Source organism: Erythrolamprus reginae, unplaced genomic scaffold (genome assembly GCF_031021105.1).
Source record: "Erythrolamprus reginae isolate rEryReg1 unplaced genomic scaffold, rEryReg1.hap1 H_37, whole genome shotgun sequence".
NCBI lineage: Eukaryota > Metazoa > Chordata > Lepidosauria > Squamata > Dipsadidae > Erythrolamprus > Erythrolamprus reginae.
Window position 1 is genome coordinate 181,852 of NW_027248492.1, and position 26,007 is coordinate 207,858.

At 42.9% G+C, this 26,007-nt stretch overlaps 1 protein-coding gene across 6 annotated transcripts in view; it reads right to left on the reverse strand.

Annotated features, from left to right (window-relative positions):
* Window positions 1-10,050: 10,050 nt before the first annotated feature.
* LOC139155637 (golgin subfamily A member 4-like) overlaps window positions 10,051-26,007 on the reverse strand; it is a 160,611-nt gene continuing 144,654 nt past the window's right edge. For 2 of the 6 annotated variants that reach the window (XR_011557101.1, XM_070730853.1), the window contains 3 exons: window positions 17,280-17,366; window positions 14,541-14,597; window positions 10,778-11,347 (listed from right to left, as the gene is read on the reverse strand). Coding sequence is in view for 3 of the 6 variants with exons in the window: in XM_070730853.1 (XP_070586954.1) it covers window positions 14,568-14,597; window positions 17,280-17,366 (117 nt within the window). In the remaining 3 variants the exon portion in view is untranslated. Of the gene's footprint in view, window positions 11,348-14,536; window positions 14,598-17,279; window positions 17,367-26,007 lie in introns of all 6 variants that reach the window. The other 4 variants (XR_011557102.1, XM_070730854.1, XM_070730852.1 and 1 more) reach the window with 3 other exon arrangements.

The window sequence follows — 26,007 nt, forward strand, 5'->3', positions numbered from 1 at the left end:
ACACGTTTTGCCGAATAATACAGAGGTCCCAATTGCCTTCTTTTCGAGAACAATGACCAATACTGAGAGAAATTACAGCCAACTCGATAAGGAGGCTCTAGCTTTAGTGGCAGGGGTGAAGAAGTTTCATAATTACCTTTTTGGCAGGAGTTTTGAATTGGTTACCGATCACAAGCCCTTACTAGGCCTCTTAGCCCCCAACAAACCTACTCCCCCATTTATGTCCCCAAGGTTAATCAGATGGGCCCTTTTCCTCTCAGGATACCAGTACGAGCTCATTCATAAAGGGGGTAAAACCATCAACCACGCAGATGGTCTCAGTAGGTGCCCCATGGCAGAGTTAGTAGAGGACCCTGCCCCCTCTGCTGATGTCCTAATGATAGAGCTCGAAGACAACCCACTAACCACTGCAAGGGAAGTGGCTACACACACGCAGCAAGACCCAGTCCTAAAAAAGGTGGTAAACTGTGTACTTAAGGGGTGGCAGAACGACTCTGTGGAACCTGAATTGTGTGATTTCAAAACCAAAAGACTAGAATTGTCATATGTGAAAGGTTGCCTGTTGTGGGGTGATAGAGTAATCATTCCTGGAAGTCTAAAGACCAAAGTACTCAAAATGTTACATGTGGGCCATCCTGGGATTGTCAGGATGAAGGGCCTAGCTAGGGGGCACTTATAGTGGCCAGGTTTGGATACTGATATTGAGAACTGGGTAGCTAAATGTGATCCATGCCAAGAGTCACGGCCTAACCCCCCCAAAACAACTCCAGCAGAGTGGGAACAACCGGCAGGGCCGTGGTCCAGGGTCCATATTGATTTTGCAGGGCCAGTGGGGTCACAATACTTTTTAATAGTAGTTGATGCATTTTCCAAGTGGGTGGAAATCATAGCAATGAACAATATAACTACAAGTGCCACCATTAAGGTTCTGCGCCGTTTGTTTGCCACCCATGGTTGTCCTGATATCTTAGTGTCTGACAATGGGCCCCAATTGACAGCCAGGCAATTTGAATTGTTCTTAGATAACTTAGGAATCAGACATGCGCTCATCTCACCTTACTCCCCCTGGGCTAATGGTTTGGCAGAACGTTACGTTCGGGTGGCAAAGGAAGCATTGCGCAGATCAGGCCCGGGAGATGTACAACAGAATTTGGACCAATTTTTGTTAACCCAGCATATTACCCCAAACTCTCACACGCACATAAGCCCTGCTGAGATACTGATGGGAAGGAAACTGAGGTCCCCCCTGGATAGGTTACACCCAAGGTATTGTACCCAAAATCCTATGTATGTGAACCCTGAGAGACAAATGTATTTGGGGCAAAGTGTTTTTGTAAAAAAATTTGATGGGGGTGTAAATTGGATGAAAGGGAAAATTGTACAACAGACCGCTCCAAAAACATACATTGTGAAGTTAGAGGATGGTTGAATGTGGAAGCGGCACATTGACCATGTACGTAAGCGCATGGGAAACTCATCGGAACAACCCGCTGAAACAGACTCTCCCACTTTAACAGACTGTAACGCGCAACCCGATTTAATAGACTGGCAAATGGACTTATCGGGTCAGGAAGGATCCTCCAGCGACGCCGAACCATCTTCATCCTCCGAGGTCGGTCTTGTGCCGGTCAGATCAACCCAGCAGGCCGGAGCCCAAACCAGGCCCCAGCCGCACCGGGAAAGCGCAAACGAACCGACCTCCACCGTCGGCAGCGAGGACTCAATTGAACTGCGCAGGTCGGAGCGAGCCTCGCGAAGACCCAGCAGATTGGAGGACTTCGTCACGTGGCTTTCGTGATTGATGTATCCTGACTAAGGAGGGAGGGGTGTTGTATCCTTGTAAATAGTTGGTTCCGTGTGGAAACGCTGTCTGAGCGAGAATCAGGAAGTCGCTCCTGATTGGCTCAGACGCGGCTGCTCTCTCTCTGGCGGGAACTGCAAATGTATAAAAGGAGCGGTTTCTCCCAGGTAGAACAGACGGTATCCGCTGAAGTCACTTATCTTGCTGAGCTGAAATAAAGGAACCGTTCTCACCTAACCCTGTTTCTGGGTCTACTTCAGTAGTAGCATAGAAAATGTTTAATAGACAGTGGGGCTAGTAAAACAATTGTTAATAATTTTAAATTGTTTTTCAGAATGGGTCGAACTGGAAATGATGCAGTAGCCTTGGCAAATGGACATAGAAAAAGGCAGTGTGCCGATTCCGTTTCTGAAGGAAAGGTTTAGTAACGTATTTGTCCCCTAAATAAAATATATTTATTTATATAAATTTATTTATTTGTCAATCAAGTATAGGATAGTAGTTTATAAACATAACTAAAATAGAACAGTTATATGAGAAGGATGGGAGGCCAAGTAGAAATCGTATAGAATGGTGGTTGGGTAAAGGAAAATGGCTACAAACAAATGTAATATGTAAATATCTGAATGAAAGGGAGAATAAAGAAGCACTATTTAGGGAGGAGATAGTGTTAGAGAAAATAATAAGAGAAAAAAGTGAGGGTACGAAGGCGCAAGCAAGCAATATATATAAGATGTTAGAGCAGTCAGATGGGGATGTGATCCAAGGATTGACCAAAAGGTGGCAAAATGAGACACAAGTAGAGGTAAAAGAGATGAAAAATATAGTAGAGAATATAAGGAAAACTAAGAATACTAGAGTTAGGGAAATGAGAAGGAAAATATTATATAAGTGGTATTACACACCTGTTCAACTCGCATACTTTCAGCAGAATGTTAAGGGTATTTGTTGGCATGGGTGTCAAGATAAAGGAGTGTTTATGCATGTTTTGGGAATGCCCGATAGTGCAGAATTTTTGGCAAAAAGTGCATAGATATTAATAGGATGTTAAATATACGATGGATAATTACTAAGGAAATGGCAGTATTAGTCAAAAATAGTGATGGGAGAATTTAGAGAAATAAAACAAGCAGCGATAGAAAGCGCTCAGGCGGTAATAGTTTTGGGTTGGAAGGATGCGACAAAATGGACAATGCAAAATTGGTATAGGTACATTCAATTTGAGATTATGGATAAAAGGATGAATTTGGTTAATGAAACTGACTTGAGACAACTGATGGGACGATGGGACAAGGTAAGATGATATATGGCGAGTAGAATCTGGGACCAAGCTACAATAAATACATTGGTACCTCTTTATAATATGTAAATAGATACTTTGCTCTTGGGTTAAAATGGTTTGTACAAGAAACACCCCGGATTTGGTGATGGGAATGAATGTTTGTTGGGTGGTGGGTACAATTCACAAACACTTGTTTTATGTTGTGGGTATCTTTATATTGTAAAAAAAAAAAAAAGACAATCCAGATGGTGAGGGTCCTTCAAACCAAGTCCAATGAGAAATAGCTGAAAGAGCACAGCGTGTTTATCATGAAGAAGAAACAATAAAGGGAGCATAATAGTAACCTTAAAAAAACCACATAACACAGAAAGTAATGATAAAAAAGACAATAGGACAGGGACAGTAGGCACAAGGGTCGGACTACGCATGCCCATTACAGACCTCTTAGAAAAGAGGAAAGGTCAATTGTAGGTTGAGGATTTTGGGGTTGGGGGAAGAAACAACAGAATCAGGTACTGAATTCCAGGCGTTGATCACTCTATTACTGAAGTTGTATTTTCTGCAGTCTAATTTGGAGCGGTTTAAATTTAGTTTGGCTCTGTTACATGCTTGTGTGTTGTTGCAGTTGAAGATAAGGTAGTCATTAACAGGAAGGACATTTTGGTATATGATTTTGTGAACTATGGTTAGATCAGTTTGGAGGCGACATAATTGTAAATTGTCTAATTTCAGATATTCAAGTCTGGTGGAATAAGATATTTTTTTGTGGGAGGAGGAATAAATTATGCATTATTATGTGTGTCTGAAATGGAACATAATTTACTGAGTATCTCCAGTCTAGACAAACAAGGATTTGAAACCACAATTGTAAATGGAACATGTCTCATAAAAAGAAATGGGAGTGAGTGTATGTGCACAGGGCAAAACCCAGGATATTTATGTGTTGTGGGGACAAAGGTTCCTAGTTTGACCCTATTCTCTTCAAATCCCCTTTGTAAATGAGAAGTGTCCCTTAAAGAAAAATGGAAATGTATGTAAAGAGGGAGTAAAGCAGGATAATCTTTATGTGTATCAGGGACAAAAGATACAATGTACCCAGACATTTGGCACATGTGATTATATTATAAGATATTTGGTTTATGTAGATTTGGTTGGACCAACGCAAAATATGTGCTGATCACCGTAGATGACTATAGCAGGTTTGGATTCTGCTATTTACAAAAGACTAAAATAAGGGTCCAAAGGAATTTAAGCAATGGGTAAGCTTTATAAAAAAGAGATATAGACAACAGGTATGTCAGCTGCAAACTGACAGAGATTCAGAATTGATGTCAGCAAGTTTTCAATAGTGGTTGAGACAGTTAGGAATAAAACATAGACACACTAATCCGTACACAGCAGCTGAGAATGATGTTTCTGAGAGGTGGAATGGAGTCTTACAAACAATAAAGAACTCACTGTTGGAGTTCTTTATTGTTTCTGGTCTGAGCAAATCATATCAGGGTGAAGCCATGTTGACTGCTCAATACATAATCAATAGTCTGTGGAATTCCTCAATTAATAAAGCCCATATGCTACAGAATTGATGCCAGTGTTTGGAATGATCCGCTTAATGATACTGACCCACTTGGTGATGGTAACTCACTTAATGATGTGTCAGGGTTCAGGGAGGAGATGACTCAGATATGAAGCAAGAGAGGGTTGAGACATAGGAGCAGTCAATGCCACTCAGGTCAGAGTGATGTAACAAGTGGGTTCCAACTGACAGGTATTCTGCCAAGCCAGACATAACTCACATAGTAAGCATTTTGAGTTGCTTTACTGCTGCACCAATGCAATTGAATTGGATGGGTATAAAAAGGATTCTCAGGTATTTGAAGGGAACTGTGAACTTGGGTTTTTAAATACAGATCTCTCAAGAATTGAATGCTATGTTGACAGTAATTATGCCAATGATGAAAAAACAGAAATTCTAATTCTGGAATTGTGGTATTGTTTGCAGGAACTTTAATTGGTTGAAAGTCCATAAAATAAATAACTGTAGCCATTTCTACATCAGAGGCAGAATTTATCATTCTGTTTGAGCTTTGTTCAGAGATAATGTGGTATGTACAGCTGTTAAAGGATATTAAACATAGAAGTAAATGAAGCTGTTACAGTGCTTGAGGATAATGCTGCTTGCATAAAAGTGGCAACAGGTGACAGAGTAAAGAATAGAAGCAATCATGTGGATATTAAATATTGTAATGTAAAAGAAGTCCTCAAATGTAAATTAATTAGATTGCTTCACTGTTCTTCAGAAGACAATCTGGCAGATATAATTACCAAAGCATTGAGTGGAATGCACCATGGGAAGAATATTAAATTATTTAATTTTATGTATATTCCAGTCATGAAGGGCGGAGTTTCAGTTGTAAGAGTTCATGAATTGGAGTAGACATGGCAATATGACAGCCAGCGGGGACTGTTTGGTGACTCAGTTTGGAGTCTGGGAGTGGCTTAGCTTGATGTATAAAAAGAGTTGCTTTGTTTTTGCATTATTGCTTCTGTGAATATATTGATTGTGTACTTCTGGATTCTGAGTTCTGATTCTGGCTTCTGCTGTATGGGTATTGTATTTATATTACTGCATATAAAGAAGTTTATTTTAAACATGAATCCTGCTGAATTATTTGTGTGCTGGTTGGATTGCTGTGAACTCTAACATATAGGATGTCCTTGATGCTGTCAGCATATATAATATCAAAGTTTTAAATTTTCTGCATTAATTTTTTAACATCCCTATTGTATAGTTTGCATACAGCTGCTCTGTAATTATTAAAATAACTTAATATTATTTAATATTATTTTGGTGCACCAAAGTGGGGAGAGTGGGAACAGAAGGAGCAGATATCCAAATAAAATAACAAGTTAAAAGCTAAACTGAAAATGCTGATGTGAAGATGTGTCGCAAATTTAGCATATGAAGAAAGTTATTTCTTCAACCTAAGAGATATTTTGTACTGTGCAATTCAAGATCAAGTTCAGAATTACATTTCAGAAGAGGAATTGTGAGATGGCTGAGAAGTATGGTCTGAGAATTACTTATTGCAAACATCAATGATTGATATCACCATGTAACAATTTTCAAAAAAAAAATTGTTCCCAGTTGTTAAGTTTGTTTTCCTGATTGTACCTTAAATGAAGAGTAAAAAGTTATTATTCCCTGTAAATTTTGCTTTTGTGGTCAACACAATGATATTTTGAAATTGATCTATTTTTAAGGATATTCGCAATATTTCAAGATACTTAAGAAGCTTCTGGAATTGTGAGAACTATCAAGAAGTTTCTAGAACTGTCCAGAATTATCTAGATTAGATTAGATTAGATTTATTGGATTTATATGCCGCCCCTCTCCGCAAACTCGGGGCGGCTCACAATAATAATAAAAAACAGTACATAATAACAAATCCAATGCCCACCAATCTAATTACAATTTAAAATTCATAAATTCATAAAACAGTCCCAATAAATATAAAAAACAGGCACACAGTCAATCAGTAAAATGGCAAAAACAACATGGGCAAGGGGGAGATGTTTTAGTTCCCCCATGCCTGACGGCAGAGGTGGGTCTTAAGGAGTTTACAAAAGGCAGGGAGGGTGGGGACAATCCTAATCTCAGGGGGGAGCTGGTTCCAGAGGGTCGGGGCCCCCACAGAGAAGGCTCTTCCCCTGGGTCCCACCAGACAGCATTGTTTAGTCGATGGGACCCGAAGAAGGCCGACTCTGTGGGACCTAACCGGTCGCTGGGATTTGTGCGGCAGGAGGCGGTCCCGAAGATATTCTGGTCCGGTGCCATTAAGGGCTTTATAGGTCATAACCAACACTTTGAATTGTGACCAGAAACTGATCGGCAACCAATGCAGACTGCGGAGTGTTGGAGTAATATGGGCATACTTAGAGAAGCCCATAATAGCTCTCGCAGCTGCATTCTGCACGATCTGAAGTTTCCGAACACTTTTCAAAGGTAGCCCCATGTAGAGAGTGTTACAGTAGTCGAGCCTCGAGGTGATGAGGGCATGAGTGACTGTGAGCAATGACTCCCGGTCCAAATAGGGCCGCAACTGGTGCACCAGGCGAACCTGAGCAAATGCCCCCCTCGCCACAGCTGAAAGGTGTTTCTCTAATGTGAGCTGTGGATCGAGGAGGACGCCCAAGTTGCGGACCCTCTCTGAGGGGGTCAATAATTCCCCCCCCCCAGGGTAATAGACGGACAGATAGAATTGTCCTTGGGAGGCAAAACCCACAGCCACTCCGTCTTGTCTGGGTTGAGTTTGAGTTTGTTGACACCCATCCAGGCCCCAACATCCTCCAGGCACCGGCACATCACTTCCACTGCTTCGTTGACTGGACATGGGGTAGAGATGTACAACTGGGTATCATCGGCGTATTGATGATACCTCACCCCATGCCCTTGGATGATCTCACCCAGTGGTTTCATGTAGATATTAAATAGCAGGGGGAGAGGACCGACCCCTGAGGCACCCCACAAGGGAGAAACCTCGGGGTCGACCTCTGACCCCCCACTAACACCGACTGCGACTGACCGGAGAGGTAGGAGGAGAACCACTGAAGAACAGTGCCTCCCACTCACAACCCCTCCAGCCGGCGCAGAAGGATACCATGGTCGATGGTATCGAAAGCCGCTGAGAGGTCAAGGAGCACCAGGACAGAGGACAGGCCCCTGTCCTGGGCCCGCCAGAGATCATCCATCAATGCAACAAAGCAGTTTCCATGCTGTAGCCGGGCCTGAATCCAGACTGTTGAGGACCTAAATACTCGGCTTCTTCCAAGGACCGCTGGAGTTGAAGTGCCACCACCTTCTCAACAACCTTCCCCATGAAGGGAAGGTTGGAGACCGGACGGTAGTTATTAAGCACGGCTGGGTCCAGGGAAGGCTTCTTGAGGAGGGGGCGCACAAGTGCCTCCTTGTAAAGGGCCGGAAAGGACCCCCTCCCCAAGGAGGCGTTGACAATCTCCTGGACCCAGCTCCGTGTCACCCCTCGACTGGCCGAAACCAGCCAAGAGGGACACAGATCCAGTAAACAGGTGGCGGAACTCACAGCTCCAATGGCCTTGTCCACTTCATCAGGTGTCACCAAGTCAAACTCCTCCCAGACAGATGGACAAAGACGTTTAGCCCCAGTCACCTCGACTGACTCATTGTCAGTCGACTCTGTTTTACAATTGGAGTCAAAGTCCGCTCGGATCCAAGCGATTTTATCAGCGAAAAACGTGTTAAAATCCTCGGCACTACTCTGCAAGGGCTCCCCAACTCCCCTCTGATTAAGAAGGGAGCGGGTTACCCTAAACAGAGCGGCCGGGCGGGATTCCGCTGATGCAATCAAGGCGGCATGATACGCGCATCTTGCCGCCTTGAGCGCCACTTTGTAAGTCTTAATATGAGCTCTTACAAGTGTTCGATCGGATTTGGACTTACTCTTCCTCCATCGCTTCTCCAGACGTCTCTTCTGGCGCTCCAACACCCATCTAGAACTTTCTGGGACTGTACAGAATTGTAGGTAGTTGTATAACTACAGTTATATAGGTCCACTATAGCCCTTCCTGAGAGACGGAGAGACAGGATCTAATTGATTGGGATTGCGTAGTAAGTGGGCAATAGCCATCACAGACAAAGGGGAATTGACCTAGACAGACAGGTGTAAATTCAATATCTATTCAGATTCTGATAACAACAGTATTCACACTTCATCCCACACCCATTACAGGAGGAGCTTAGGATTGTAAATATATATATTGTGTGTTACTCTGGTACCGGGTGATCAATCTTGTTCTGCTGAATCCTCAGTACACCCTTGTACTTTAATACTGCATGGAATAAAGACCATTTTTATCAAGTTTGGAGAGACATCCTTTTGCCTTACAGTACACAGCAACTTAGTCAATTTAGATGGCATCAAGAGATTGCATACATCCGGCAGACACACTTTGCTATGTATGTGGCCAGTTTATAAAGACAAGAGCGAAAAAGTACTCTGTGGAAGCATCTGCTAAGATGTGTGAGGCCTACAAAGCATACTTCGGCATGCCTGTTGGTGACCAAGACAAATCATGGGCTCCTCATTTCACATGTGAGCACTGCAAGAAAACTTTTGAAGGTAAGTGGATATATGCTATTCTCTTAAATAGCAGATTAAATGTGTTAATATTGTAAATATCACTAGTCATTAGTGTGAAATAGGCCTAAATCAAATTCTCAATCCAAATTTTATTTTGTTTGCTTATAGGTTGATACAGGGGAGAGAAGACAGCCATGCGTTTTGCTATCCCAAGAATTTGGCATGAACCGATCACTCAACAAATTGCTACTTCTGCATGGTGGACCCTTCCAAATGTTGCACTGGCAAAAATACACTGTCTGGAACGTATCTTGACATTCCTGCATCTATTGCCCCAGAACCACACTGCCCTGAACTTCCTGTACCAACACCTCCAGACCGAGCCACACCACCTTCAAAAGAAAGCAGCAGGTCAGACACCAAAGAAGACATTGAAGATCACGATTTCTCTTCATATGCAGATGAGGAGTGGAAGCCATACTACCCTAACCAAAAATACCTCAACAATCTGATCCGAGACCTTGGTCTCACCAAGTCCAACGCTGAGCTTCTGACATCAAAGCTCAAGCAATGGAACTTATTAGATGAAAGCGTCCAAGTCACAGATTAGAAAAAACGAAAACATGATGGGCGACTATATTTGGGGATTGATTCATGAAACTGATTTGCAGTATAGTCATAAATCTCAGAAAACTGCACACTTCTGAACAGTTTTTGGTAATCTGTGTAAATTTGCAATGCATATAGTGTTCTTAGCCTGACTATAAATGAGAAGATGCAAAATCGTCTGTTTCTATAGTAAAAATGCATAATTTTCATTGCCGTGGTCACAAAAGCGAAGTTTATGATGAATGTAAGCAATTTTTAATTTGTTTTAGACATAAGCAATTAGAATATAACATTTAAAAGCTGGGAACAAAATTTGTGTTACATAGTGTATTCAATTCAGTAATTGTCCAATGATCAAATAATTGCCCCAACCTAACTGATATCCTACTTTAATACATTTTATTGTGGGTCAGCCAAGGAACTGTGTTGTTCATATTTATGTCTACAAAAAGCATTACAGTAATCCCTCATTTTTCACGGGGATGCGTTCCAAGACCACCCATGAAAAATGAATTTCCTCGAAGTAGAAGAAAGAATTTTTTGTATGTATTTAATGAGTATTTGGACTTTTAAACCCTCCCTGTATTGTTAACAACCCACCGCTGCTGACCGCTGAGAGAGACCAGCTTCTCTCAGTTACCACACAGGCTGAAGGAGGCTGCCGCTGCAGTTCCCCCCCACAAACACACACAAACTGTTTCTGCCCTGGCGTTCTTTCCCTTTGAAAAAGCTGTGAAATAGCGAATCCGCGAAAGATGAATTGCGAAGTAGCAAGGAATTACTGTATTCCTATTAGATACATTTAAAAGCAAAATCTTATTCCTTTGCACATGATCAAATCAATTAGCAGTCAAGCCCCGACTTTTGAAAAAGAAAGCAGGCTGCAGCACTGAACAGTAAATAAAATTTCATTTTCTTCCAGCTCTGTAAGATTAGTGTTGCCAACAATCAGAGATCAACTTATAATACAAATAAATAGTACCTTTATTATAGTAGTGTAAATTTATTTTTCTCAAAATATAGTACAAAAACTATATATTAATAAATGAAGTCTTGCAATCTGGATTCTTTATAAGCAAAAGCTTAAAAACAATGGCTTTTAATAAACAATCAACAAAATAGCTAGCCAACTCCCAATCAGATTCTCTTACATATTGTCTGAAATAATTTTGCAGCATATGAAACAAAACCCACAATAAAATAAATAGAATGATTCATTTTGTGAAAGAATTTTTTTTGAAGGAAAATACTTCAATTGCTTTAAAAAAAACCCTATAAAGCTAAAATGAAAATTATACCCAAATGAAGCACAGAGCACTTAATAAACATGTTTTCTTAAAGGCAAAAAAATAACCATATTCATAGTCCCAATAGTCAATTTGTCCTTCCTTGCTGTATTTTTCTCAGGTAAAATCTGAATAATTATTCTGTCTGTTCCATGCTTCAAAGAGAAAATATGACCTGATTTCAAAGTTCTGTAATCTGTTACAAAGTGAATACATCGCAAGTTCTTCAACATAAGGATCAAAACCAGAGCTAGGAGAGAAAAGGGTGAAGGGAGACAGATAAGAAATGTTATAAATTGTGAGAATACATGGCATACAAACATTTGTAAGTACAGTGATACCTCATCTTACGAACGTAATTGGTTCCAGGAGGAGGTTCGTAAGGTGAAAAGTTCGTAAGATGAAACAATGTTTCCCATAGGAATCAATGGAAAAGCGATTAATGCGTGCAAGCCCAAAATTCACCCCTTTTGCCTCATTGCTGCTGGCATTCGGATCGTTGTTGGGGGGCGGGTGGAGGGGGGGAGACAGCACAGGCTGCCTGGAGGAAGCCTTGTGGGTGCATTGACATGTGAGGGAAGCTGCCTTGCGACTTGTCAACCGGCGGCGCTCCCACCCTCCTTGAAAGTTTTCTGCTATGAAGCGCTGGGGGAGGTGTCAATTCTCCAGGTCCCGATGCCCCTCCTGCTCCCCCAAGCTTCGTAGAAAGCCAAGCTTCCCAGCCAGCAGAAGCTGCTGTGGTGGCAAGGGGGGCGTCAGGAGTTTCTCCCCACGGTGTCCTTGCCCTCCCGATCGGTGGGGAGAAGCTCGGGGAGAAGCCCCTGACGCCGCACCCCCTCACCTCCACAGCAGCCGGCTGGGAAGCTTGGTCCTCCTGCTCCCCCCCGAGCCGAAAACCCAAAGGCGGTCTGCTGCCGCCCGCTTGAACCAGGAGGCATTCAGGGCGAAGTGCATAGAGGAATGGGAAGCTGAAGTCGCCGGCGTTTGAGCTTCCCATTCCTCCACGCCCTGAATGCCTCCTGGCTCAAGCTGGTGGCGGCAGACCGCCTTTGGGTTTTCAGCTCGGGGGGAGGGAGTTAGGAAGGTCCTCCTGCTCCCCCCAAGCTCAAACCCCAAAGGCGGTCTGCCGCCGCCGGCTTGAGCCAGGAGGCATTCAGGGCGAAGTGCGTGGAGGGTTTGCCGTTCAGGTTTGCAGTTCGGGTTCAGGAGGCTGCTGGGAAGCCTCCCGGCTGTTTTAAAAAGTGACAGCCGGGCTGTGGAGCTTCCCAGCAGCCTCCCGAACCCCGAACTTTTGCCGAACTTCCTGGTTCGGGAGGCTGCTGGGAAGCCCCGCCGCCCGGCTGTTACCTTTTAAAACAGCTGGGGGGGCTTCTCGGAGGCCTCCCAACGCCAAACCCGGAATTTCGGGTTTGCTGTTCGGGTTTACTAAGACGCTGGGAAGCCCCCCGGCTGTTTTAAAAGGTGACAGCCGGGCGGCGGGGCTTCTTGGCAGCGGCGGAGGCGGGGGTTCGTAAGAAGAAAAAAGTTCGTAAGAAGAGGCAAAATTTTTCTGAACCCCGGGTTCGTATTTCGGGTTGTTCGTAAGATGAGGGGTTCGTATCATGAGGTACCGCTGTATATAGCTAACTAATTATAAGACAAATACATTAATTTTAGTCATCAGTGTCACTAACATGTTGGCAAATAAGTTATTTTCAGAGTGGCAGACAGCATTTGAAGGGAAAAATCACAATAACACAGTGAAAAGACAGCAGACAATTTGATTTGGTAAGACACAACACATTTGCAAGGGAAGGAGTTGATATGCATCTTATAACCTGACTGCATTTTCTTTTTGTGCTTTATGCCCCTCTGAAGTTTAGCATGAATTGGGGCATTTGTTTTAACTGTTTTTGTGTGTATTTCTGTGATGGTGCCAGTCACTGTATCTTCTAAGCTGCACCCCCCCCCCTGCACCCTTTTCCAAGGGCGCGCAAGGAGCTGCGGCCGCCCCCCCCAGCGCCTCTGGCCCCCTCGCGCCCCTGGCTTCTCGCCACTGCCCCCCCACCTGCCCGCCCGATCTGCCTATCTTTCTCCTCCTCCGCTTCCCGCCTTGGGGCGCGGCTCATACTGCAGTTTCTCGTCCTCCTCATCCAGCCAGTAGCCGCTCCGAGCACTTTGGGAATGCCTGCCCCGCCCCTCTCAAGTCCCTTCGCCGATAGCGCTTTCGTCCTGGGCTGTCAGTGAGGGGGCTGCAAGAGAGGCAGGGCAGGCGTTCTCACAGCAGAGGCCAGCAAAGGTGATTTTCAATGTTGGGTGCACGGGCGCGTGCGCTCCCCATCCCCCTGCCAGCCCGCCCAGAACATTCAAAATAAGAAGGTTTTTCTTATTTTGAATGTTCCGGGAGGGCTGGCAGAGGGATGAGGAGCGTGTGCACCCGACATTGAAAATCACCTTCGCCGGCCTCCGCTGTGAGAAGGACGGAAAGAGAATGAGAGAGAGAGAAAGAGGGGGGAGAGAAAGAGAGATAGCAAGAGAGAGAACGAAAGAGTGTGTGAGAGAGAAAGAAAACAAGAGAGAAAGTGAGAGAGAGAAAGCAAGAGAGAGAGAGAGAGAAAACAAGAGAGAGAAAGTGAGAAAAAGAGAGAGAGAGCAAGAGGGGGGGGAGAGAGAAAGAGAATGAAAAAAAGAGAAAGAAAGAGAGAGAGAAGAGAGGAAGGAAGAGAATGTGTGAGAGAGAGCAAGAAAGAGAGAGAGATGAGAGAGGAAGGAAAAGAGTGAGAGAGCAGAAAAAGCAAGAGAGAGAGGAGTGGAAGGAAGAGAGAGGGAGAGAGAGAGAAATGATAGAAAAAAGGGGGAGAAAGAGAAATGAGAAAATGATTGAGGCAGAGAATGACAGGAAAGAGAGAGAAGTGACTCTTGATTTAAAGCATATGGTAAAAGCACTTAAATAATAACAGAGAAAAAAACCCCAGCCCTCACCTGTTTTTATTAATAGTTATGTTTTTGGTTTTGCTGGTTGTTTTAGTTTTAATAGTAATGGATTTTGGTTTTTTAAAATTATTAATTTCTTTTAATAAAAAGAAAGGATTTTTTTTCTTATTTATTTATTTATTTATTTATTTATTTATTTATTTTCTATGCCGCCCAGTCCCAAGGGGACTGCCGCTTGGATACTATACTTTTCCGCCCACACCGAAAAAAAATTAGAGGGAACATTGGTGCCGGTACTCTAAATTCCAATGGATTCTAGCTAATTAGTACCATTTTCATTTATTAGAGCATGCTTTCTTTTCATCTTATACTGCAGGTATATACAAAATATAAAGAAGGAGTTAAGCTTGTTAGGAAAGTTATTTTAGAAAATAAAAATAGTTAAGAATGACACATGATCATTAAGGCATGAAAAAATTACTACTGTTTTAGTGAAAGAAAAGGAAAAATAAAGTTATAAACTCACCTACACATTAACTAAAACATTGATTGATGATTTATTCAGACGATACCACTGGAGAAGTGAACTATAAAGCCAGGAGAAGAACAACTTATTGTTTGGTGTGTTAATCAAAGCAGATGTGACTATAGAAGGAGCAGGCTCAAACTCAATCCAGACAAGACCGAGTGACTGTGCGCATTTCTTCCAAAGGACTATTCAATTTGTCCATCCATTGTTCTGGGGGGAGAAACATTGACCCCCTCAGATAGGGTCCGCAGCTTGGATATCCTCCTGGACCCACAGCTTAGCCTTAATCACTACCTTTTGGCTGTGGCCAGGGGAACTTTTGCCCAGGTTCGTCTGGTTCACCAGTTGCAGCCCTACCTGGACCAGGAGGCTCTACGCACAGTCACTCAGGCCCTCATCACCTCCTGTCTTGATTATTGCAACACGCTCTACATGGGGCTATCCTTGAAGAGACTCCAAATTGTCCAGAATGCAGCTGCATGAGCTGTCATGGGTATACCTTGGTATACCCACATAACATCTACACTTCACAAGCTGCACTGGCTTCCTATTAGTTTCTGGGCACAATTCAAGGTGTTGGTTATCATCTATAAAGCCCTATATGGCTCAGGGCCAGACTATTTATGGGACCATTTCCTGCTACATACCTCCCAGAGACCTATAAGAATCCATAGAGTTGGCCTCCTCCAGGTCCCATCAACCAAGCAATGCAGGTTGGCGGGGCTGCGGGGGACGGCCTGCTCTGTTGTTGCCCCGGCTCTATAGAACCAACTTACCCCGAGATCCATTATGGATTTTAATTAAGATTTTATAGTTTGTTGTTATATTTGACTTCTTTCTATTGTCTTTGTAATTGTTATACTATTGTAAGCTGCTATGATTCCTTTGGGATTGGGCAGCATAGAAGTCGAATAAATAAAATTAATAAAATAAAATAAATATTTATTTTTGTGGCTATCGGTCAAAATAAATGCTGCTCTTAACATTAAGCACAGTATGTCTATGTTCCGCAGAATATTCAACATACTGTAGAGGTTAATTCCAAGTAATCAAAGATACTTAATTTTAAAGTTGTTTTGTGTAACATACTGGTATTGCATTTAAATCTGCACAATCTTTCTAGATTAGAATAATTGACAGTAATTTTGATCAATTTGTTGTATTCAACAATTCTCTAATAGTTTGCTAATATACAAAGGAGATGATAAAATAAATGTTTTTCTTTTTCCAAATAATCCATTTTGGATTAATTCAAAATGAAATGTTAGGTCCAATACTATATTCCTGCTAACTCATCTAATAGTCAAATGGAAAATTTAAAAAATGAAGTCCAATGGTCCACAGAAGTTTGGAATAAAAAAGTATAGACTGGGAAATTGAAAAATATCTATGAAAAAATAGTGGCAAATGACTTCTATACAATGATCAGATAACTTAATAGCTATGTACATAAATGTTTTAATGTTTTTAATGGTCTAATTATTTAATGACCCAGAGTTGGCTGAGAGCGAGATAGGAAAATTTAATACATAAAGGAATAAATAAAGTTACAGAGAATACAACTCATAGACTACTTTCTCTTTTTTAAAAGACATCAATATGTCAAAATCTGATTTGACCTTTGCAGTTGACAAATACCTATACTTTTATGCAGAATAAGAAAACTATATTGTTCATTTCAGTTTGTCCATTTTTAAAAAAATAAGAACATATGGAAGAATTGGGAATGAAATATAAATTGTTCACCTAGTAAAAGTTAAATATTCTCATAAAATTTATTTTTCCCAGTTTTACTGGATTGTCCTCACATTTAAGTTGTGTATATTTCATCAGATTTCTTGTTTAACTGTGAGGCAAGCATATCAAATACATATATGCTGATGTAGACATTACATATTTTTATCATTATATTCTCTGTGTTAATGTATTATATTTGCCATTTCTATCACAGGAACATTCCAATATTGTCCAAATTGTTAAGGTATGCCTTTATAGTGGTACCTCTACTTACAAATTTAATTCGTTCCGTGACCCGGTTTTTAAGTAGAAAAGTTTGTAAGAAGAAGCAATTTTTTCCCCATAGGAGTCAATGTAAAAGAAAATAATGTGTGCGACTGGGGAAGCCATAGGGAGGGTGGAGGCCCTGTTTCCTTTCAGGAGATTCCTAGAGAGGCCTCAGGGAGGCTTCTCCCTGCCTTTTCCGGTTACCGTTTTGGAGGCTCAGGTTTGTAAGTGGATAAAGGTTCTTGAGAAGAGGCAAAAAAATCTTGTACACCTGGTTCTTATCTAGAAAAGTTCGTAAGTAGAGGTATCACTGTATTTATGACCAGCTGCTTAATGATCATTTGAAGTTATGATAGTTTTAAAAAACTACTTGTGGGTCATCTGTGAAGTAACAATTACTGCATCTTTTTGCCACAGTCATGTAATAAAATTTATGTGTTTGGCAACCTGCTCACATGTATGCCCAGTTGCAGCATTCTGTGCTCACATGACCATGATTTGCAAACCTTTTGGCCTGTTTGGGGCATTTTTCCTGTTTTCCAGCAAACAAATCCCATTGGATATGCTGGATTCACTTTTCAGCATCTGATTTGCTTAACAGTTATTAAAACTATCATAAAATCATGGGTAGTTACATAGGGCCTCTGCTTGTACACAATAACTTAATATCAAATTGTGGGTCAGCTATGGTAGTAAGTTGAAGACCTGCGCTCCAAAACGTCTTATCAATTCTTACCAGTGTCTGAGCATTTTCTCGTTCTAAGATTTTCTGAGTTTGATCAGGAGGAAATTTCAGCACTGTAGTTATAACCTTTGCCATTGTCTAAAAAATGAACAAAAGAAAGTGTTCAAACATTCGTCAATTCATTTATAAAATCTTATACATTCTTCTTAGGAATGTTAATGGAAGCATGGGAAAAAATAGAAGCATGTATTTGTTTCTCTTCCCATGATAATTTGTAATATAATTTTTGTGTGTGAATGTATCAAGGGAATATTTATTTATTAAGACTAACAATTCAAATGACACATTCTATACTAAGATTCAGTCTCTGCATGAAATAATAGAATAATTTGTTGACAATGCTACTAAATTAAAAACAATAGAAATACAGTAGTACCTCGTGATATGAACCCCTCATCATACAAACTTTTTGAGATACGAATCCGGGGTTTGGAATTTTTTTGCCTCTTCTTACGAACTTTTTCCGCCTTATGAACCCGCCGCCCGAACACCGAACCCAGAAGTTTGGCAAAAGTTCGGGTTCGGGTGGCCGCCAAGAAGCCCTGCTGCCTGGCTGTCACCTTTTGAAACAGCCGGTGGGCTTCTCGGCGTCCTCCTGAACCCAAACGCCAAACCTGAACTTTTGCCGAATGTCCGGGTTCGGCATTTTGGAGACCACCGAGAAGCCCTGCTGCCCAGCTGTCGCCTTTTGAAACAGCCGGGGGGGCTTCTTGGCGTTCTCCTGAATGCTGAACCCGGAAGTTCGGCAAAAGTTTGGGTTCGGCGTTCGGGAGGACGCCGAGAAGCCCCGACGCCTGGCTGTCAGCTTTGCAAAAGAGCTGCGGAGCTGACAGCCATTCGGGAAGCTCAAACAGAGGTGGGGAATCCCAATAGGGAATTCCATGGGCGGAACTTTGACGTCATGGAGATATCCTTCCTGGCCGGCCGAAACATGGACTCCAGGAAGGACGTCTTTGTGACGTCAAAGCTCCGCCCATGGAATTCCCTATTGGGATTTCCCACCTCCGTTTGAGCCTCCCGACCGGCCGACAGCTCCGCGGTTCTTTTGCAAAGCTGACAGCCGGGCGGTGGGGCTTCTCGGCGTCCTCCCAAACCCGAACGCTGAACTTTTGCTGAACTTCTGGGTTTGGCGATCAGGAGTATGCCGAGAAGCCCCCCGGCTGTTTCAAAAGGCGACAGCTGGGGGGTGGGGCTTCTCGGGGCCTCCTGAATGTCATAGCCCTGAAATGATGCAAAGCCATGAAATTTCAAGTTTCAGATTTGCAGGGAAAATTTTTTCTTAAACTTTGATCTCGGATCTCACAGACCCGAATAGAACAGCAGGGTTTTAAATATATGTTTTTTAAAAATGCACCCACATATGGTTTCCAAACAAAGTCAATTCATTCCCAGTTGGAACCAAGGCCGTGTGAGATGCCTGGGGAAAGATTTGCCAATTATCTGGGAACAATTAATCAGGAATGGCCGTGCCAGTTTTAATCAGGGTCTAGGTGAAGGAATGGATTGAAAACTCCACAGCATATGAATTCTATTAATATGGAGCTCTTGTGGCAAAGCACTCACTGGTCCAAGAAACCTATCCTGAATGAAAATGTGTTTCCTCAATAGATATTTACATAAACCTACATATAACATATTGATATATCAATATCAATATACAGTGGGGAAAAAGTATTTAGTCAGATACCAATTGTGCAAGTTCTCCCACTTAAAAAGATGAGAAAAGCCTGTAATTGACATCATAGGTAGACCTCAACTATGAGAGACATGAAAAAACACATCCAGAAAATCACATTGTCTGATTTTTAATGAATTTATTTGCAAATTATGGTGGAAAATAAGTATTTGGTCAATATCATTTGTTGGCAATGACAGAGGTCAAACGTTTTCTTTAAGTTCTCACAAGATTGGCACACACTGTGCTGATATATTGGCACATTCCACCATGCATATCTCCTCTAGAGCAGTGAAGTTTTGGAGCTATCACTGGACAACATAGACTTTCAACTTCCTCAAAAGGTTTTCTATAGGGTTGAGATCTGGAGACTGGCTAAGCCACTCTAGGACCTTGAAATGCTTCTTACAAAGTCACGCCTTTGTTGCCCTGGCGGTGTGCTTCGGATTACTGTCATGCTGAAGGTCCCAGCCGCATTTCATCTTCAGTGTCCTTGCTGATGGAAAGAGATTTGCACTCAAAATGTCACAATACATGGCTCCATTCATTCTTTCATGTACATGGATCTGTTGGCCTGGTCCCTTTGCAGAGAAACATCCCCAAAGCATGATGTTGGCACTCCCATGCTTCACAGTAGGTATGGTGTTCTTTGGATGCAACTCAGCATTCTTTCCCCTCCAAATAAAAGAGTTGTGTTTTTACCAAACAGTTCTACTTTGGTTTCATCTGACCATATGACATTCTCCCAATACTCTTCTGTATCATTCAAATGCTCTCTAGCCAACTTGAGATGAGCCTGAACATATACTGGTTTAAGCAGGGGGACACATCTGGCATTGCAGGATCTGAGTCCCTGGCGACGTAGTGTGTTATTGCTGGTAGCCTTTGTTACATTGCTCCCAGCTCTCTGCAGGTCATTCACTAGGTCCCTCCATGTGGTTCTGGGATTTTTGCTCACTGTTCTTGTGATCATTTTGACCCCATGGGGTGAGATCTTGCGTGGAGCTCCAGATTGAGGGAGATTATCAGTAGTCTTGTATGTCTTCCATTTTCTAATTATTGCTCCCACAGTTGATTTCTTCACGCTAAGCTGCTTGCCTATTGCAGACTCAGTCTTCCCAGCCTGGTGCAGGACTACAGTTTTGTTTCTGGTGTCCTTCGACAGCTCTTTGGTCTTCACCATAATGGAGTTTGGAGTGTGACTGCTTGGTGTCGTGGACAGGTGTCTTTTATACTGATAACAAATTCAAACAGGTGCCATTAGTACAGGTAATGAGTGGAAAACAGAGGAGCCTCTTAAAGAAGTTGTTACAGGTCTGTGAGACTCAGAAATCCTGCTTGTTTGTAGGTGACCAAATATTTATTTCCCATCATAATTTGTGAATAAATTCTTTAAAAATCAGACAATGTGATTTTTGGGATTTGTTTTCTCCTGTTGTCTCTCATGGTTGAGGTCTACCTATGATGTCATTTACAGGCCTCTTTCATCTTTTTAAGTGGGAAAACTTGCAGAATTGTTGTTTGACTAAATACTTTCCTCCCCCCCCCCCCCCCACTGTATATCAAGGGACTTGAAGGAGGCTTTCTACGTTTCTTTGTATTACTTCCTTTGTCTCCCATCCAATTGCTTTCCATTAGACAGTTTCCCAGAGAGGAGCTGTTTAGGGATGCAGTGTTCTAGCATCCTAGCACCGTGGCCTGCCCAGCATTTCTGGGCTTTCATCAGCAGGGTGGGAATTGATGGCAAGCCTGCTCTGGAGAGGACCTCAGTGTCAAGCACCTTATCCTGCCACTGGATCCTCAGAAATCTACAGAGGCAGGTCATGTGGAAGTGATTCAATTGCCTAGCATGTTTCCTGTATAGAGTCCAAGTCTTACTGGCATACAATAGGGTAGCTAGCACTACTGCTCGGTAGTCCCTTGATATCAACACCACCTCTTGGAAAATCCTGGCACATGATCGACTAGCTCGGGTTGCTAGTGGCTTCAGCGCAGTTGTGTTCATTCCTGGCCTGTAGACCTGCAGGGCTGAGCCAGGCAGCTGTGTTGGAGTAACGTTTTGCAGAAGCTAGCCCACCCAGATAGCCAAAGCAGCTAACCAGCCTGCTTCAGACCAGGACATTGGGAACCTTTATTTTGAAGATAATTAAAGACACGTATTGCAGAGTTTGTTAGGAAAATATTTACTTCTTTAGTATCAAACCTACACCAACTATTTACACTGTAACTCTCTAGTAGTTAATACACAAAGTACTCACAATTCTCTAACTGCTAAACTCAGTTATAATATTTAGCTACAATTCTTCATCCAACACAAGCCACCTAATTTATAAGCCACTCTAAACCATACTAATCCACAATACCTTCAAACCAAGCCACAGGCCACACCTATACAAAGGTGCATTATGTACTTTTGTCAGCCAATCATGTTACAGTTTGCACATTCACAGTGACTAGGCATTTTTACATTATTAAAGTTATACAATTCTTCTCTGCAATTTGGAATATTCTCTCAGGTATGCCTGATCCTGGCAAGGTGTGCTCAAGCTTTGCCCTGGATGCCCTGCTTTTTTCCACTGCCGGGCCAGCTACAAGTGTTGGGTTTACTCAAAGTGGATTCCCGCCATCCTGTCTTCCCAAGAGCCTGGTCCTGTGGAAGGGTCACGCTTTGCAGCAGTGGAGTTGTGGATGTTCGCCTGTCACGCGGCTCAGGAGGTGCCTTGGGATCAGAGGGTGGGAGGAGGTGCACTCCTGTTGTGGTTGGTAGCTCCGCTGGGGCAGGAGAGGATGGTGTGAAGGAAAACTTTGGTGAGAAACTAATGGGGTAATTCTTGCGGTGAGTGGTTTTGTTTGGTCACTGCTGGGGCATGGGAGAGGAGGAAGCGGAGGAGGAAAACCGAAGGATAGTTTTTTGCTGTGGTTGTTGTTGCTTTTTTCACTGGCTTGTCCTTAACTTTGGAAGCGAGAAAGGCGATCGGGCTCCTGGGAAGGCGCATTGATGGGAATCCACCTTGATCAAACCCAACACCTGTAGCTGGCATGCTGGTGGGGAAAAGCAGGGCATCCAGCGCAGAGCTTGAGCGCAGCTGCCTGGCTCAGCCCCGCATATCCGCCGCCCAGGAACGAACACACTGTCATCTATCTTCCACACATCTATTCCTAATCTTTTACAACAAATGTCTTATTTAAATCCCTAAACACTTGCTCTATCCTGCAGTCATCCTTCACACAGGTACAAATATCATCAACATAAACTATGATTATTATGTGATTATCTTCTTATCCCTTGTACACACACTCATCAACAATACTACGTTTGAAATCCTTTTTTGACCTTATTGCTTTATGATCCCTAGGCAAACTCATAATATCCAATAGTACCTGGAATTCTACATCCATGGCCTTCTTCCATTGCCTAACTTCTTCTGGTGGTCTGGTTAACATTTCCTCATAGCTTTTTGACTCTCACATTACATTGCATGCATATACACACTGTGTATATCCAAACTTTCTGGTGGTTTCCTTTATTGGTTCTCTCTGATCTTCTTGGTAATGGTCTCTCACAATCATTATTTTGTGTTCGCTCTGATTCTGCACTACTCTCAATCTCTATCTTAATAGTATCCTGCAAAGCCTTTGAACTTCATTATTGTGGCCTAACTCAGTTTTATCCTGGTTAAAGAATACTTTAGTATTACAATATATTCTTTCCCATCCAATGTGCTTCTCAAAATTTGCAGGTGGAGGCTCTCAGAAAGGAGCAGAGGAGAAGACCGAGAGTGCAGCCCGAGAGGAGAGCGATGAAGTGAAGAGTTGAAATGGACTCTGTCTCCTCTTTTTGGAGATGCTTTTGAAAATCATTGTCAATTTTATTCTCTTTTATGGGGAAAGATATGGGTAAAAAGTAAAAGAAGATATTAGTCAATGGTAAAATAAAAGAGGGGGGATTTTTCTAAAATATATTTTAAAAAGCGGTTCTAAAGGGAGCTCAGTGACGTAGGAAAGTAATCAGGAGAGGTGCCTCATGATAGGACAAGGGGAACTCTTGTCCTCCCTCTCTCTTGGGGGGGAGCACGGGGAGGGGCACTAGGGGGTTGAGGAAGGGGAAAATAAATAAACCAAGAGCAAAACAAGAGGGATAAAGGATTATTTTGTATATTATGAGTGATTGTATTATAATGATTTTAAATGTGAATGGTTTGGGATCGGATTTGAAACGTTATAGAATATTAAGAATGGGTAAACAAAACAAGGTGGATATTATGATTTTGACAGAAGCTCATAAAAGACGAGGAGGAAGAGATGGAGAGGGGCATGGTCAACATCTCGGTGGTAGCGGCGGTTCTCTAGCTCCTGCGGAGAATCGCCGAATCCCCGCTGTTTGGGGGTGCCGATTCAGTTTGAATTGGCCCAAACCTCCCTGAAGGGGAGGGGAAGAAGGGGACTTGGTTTGGTTCCTGTTTGGGGTCGGCAAACCCCAGGGTTGACCAGACCTGGAACCTCCACAATCAGTGGTGTGAAGGCTGCCATTAGCCGAGGAGATTGGTAGAAAGAGTTGCTGGTGTTGTGGCGAGGAGAATTGATTTAATTTGAGCGTTGCTGCTGGAGGGAAAAATCTTTTTGTTACTTTTTGCTTATGCATTACAGGAAAAGGAGTTCAAGAAATTGGGGAGAGCGGCTAAATGGACTATAATTGCTGTTTTTCATTTTGAATAGAACCAGAAGTTAACGTCTAAAAACCATCTTGGAAGAATACTGGTGAATTTGTAAAAACACACTACTAATTTTCTTTTGTATATATACTATTTGGATTTAAAAGTTGAAAAGCTGAAAAAAAAAAATAGTAAGAGGTTTAAGATGGTATTGTTGCCATCTATTGGTAGAGACTGTACTCGTGAGAAAGTTCTTCGAGTTGGAATTTTTTGTTTACTTAGACTCGACCTTCATGAAATATGCTATCTGGATTGATTAAACCTGTTGTTGTTTCTGCATAAAGGGGGGGGGGGGAGCACCTGGCTGGCTTTTTTGTAGGCTGTTGGTTTAAGCAGCTGGACAAAATTAGTCATTATTTAAGTAAAGGAGAAGGAGATGGAGGAATTAAGAGAAATAAGAGACTTGTTGGATGGGCTTCTCTTGGAGATTTCTGAGGATATTAAAGGTTTCCACCATGAAATGAGATCAATAATTGACAGTGGAATTGGATCTGGAATAGGATTACAAATTGGAGATGGCAAAGAGGACATTGATAACAGTTACAATGGACTTGACAAATTTGGAATTGCAACAGAAAAAGCAGAAGAACATGAAATGGAAATAGAAGATGTACCTGAACAAGATGGACTTGAAATATCTAAAGAGACAATCACTGAATGTGAAAATAATAACAATTTTGGGATTAAGGATGGAATAATTGGGGGATATACTACATATCTTTTGAATGGCGTATAGTTACATGCTGTGGTGGAACAAGAGAAAACTGGAGATAAAATTATAGAGATTTCCGAAAAACGTTTGGTAGATGAAGATATCAATGTCCACATTTTAAATGATGAGTATATTAAGTTAAGCATTGGCAAGGGAAGTTATAAGCAAGGCTATCAGATTTTGTCATTTTTAAAAGGAGGACGCCCAAGTTGCGGACCCTCACTGAGGGGGTCAATAATTCCCCCCCCCAGGGTTATGGACGGACAGATGGAATTGTCCTTGGGAGGCAGAACCCACAGTCACTCCGTCTTATCCGGGTTGAGTTTGAGTCTGTTGACACCCATCCAGACCCCAACGTCCTCCAGGCACCAGCACATCACTTCCACTGCTTCATTGACCGGACATGGGGTGGAGATGTATAACTGGGTATCATCTGCATACTGATGATACCTCACCCCATGCCTCTGGATGATCTCACCCAGCGGTTTCATGTAGATATTGAATAGCAGGGGGGAGAGGACCGACCCCTGAGGTACCCCACAAGGGAGTAACCTTGAAGTCGACCTCTGACCCCCCATTAACACCGACTGCGACCGACCAGACAGGTAGGAGGAGAACCACTGAAGAACAGTGCCTTCCACTCCCAACCCCTCCAGCCAGCACAGAAGGATACCATGGTCGATGGTATCAAAAGCTGCTGAGAGGTCAAGAAGCACCAGGACAAAGGATAAACCCCTGTCCCGGGCCCGCCAGAGATCATCCATCAACGCGACCAAAGCAGTTTCCATGCTGTAGCCGGGCCTGAATCCTGACTGCTGAGGGCCTAGATAATCAGCTTCTTCCAAGGACCGTTGAAGTTGGAGCGCCACCACCTTCTCAACAACCTTTCCCATAAAGGGAAGGTTGGAGACTGGCCGATAGTTGTTAAGAATGGCTGGGTCCAGGGAAGGCTTCTTGAGGAGGGGGCACGCAAGTGCCTCCTTGTAGGGATCCGGAAAGGACCCTCTCCTCAAAGAAGCATTGACAATCTCCTGGACCCAGCTCCGTGTCACCTCCTTGCTGGCTGAGACCAGCCAGGAGGGACACGGATCCAGTAAGCAGGTGGCGGAACTCACAGCTCCAATGGCCTTGTCCACTTCATCAGATGTCACCAGATCAAACTCTTTCCAGACAGGTGGACAAGTACGGGCCCCAGTCACCTCGACTGACTCATTGTCAGTAGACTCTGTTATCCAACTGGAGTTGAGGTCCGCCCGGATCCGAGCAATTTTATCAGTGAAAAACGTGTTAAAATCCTCAGCACTACTCTGTAAGGGCTCCCCAACTCCCCCCTGGTTAAGAAGGGAGCGGGTCACCCTAAACAGAGCAGCTGGGCGGGATTCCACTGATGCAATCAAGGCGGCATGATACGCGCATCTTGCCGCATTGAGTGCCACTTTGTAAGTCTTAATAAAAGCTCTTACAAGTGTTTGATAGTATTCAGACTTACTCTTCCTCCATCGCTTCTCTAGACGTCTCTTCTGGTGTTGAACCATGGGGCTCTACGGGGTCTAGTGCCACGGAGAGGTCACAACGGCGCAATCAAATCAACAGCCTCCATTGCAGCCTTATTCATCAAAG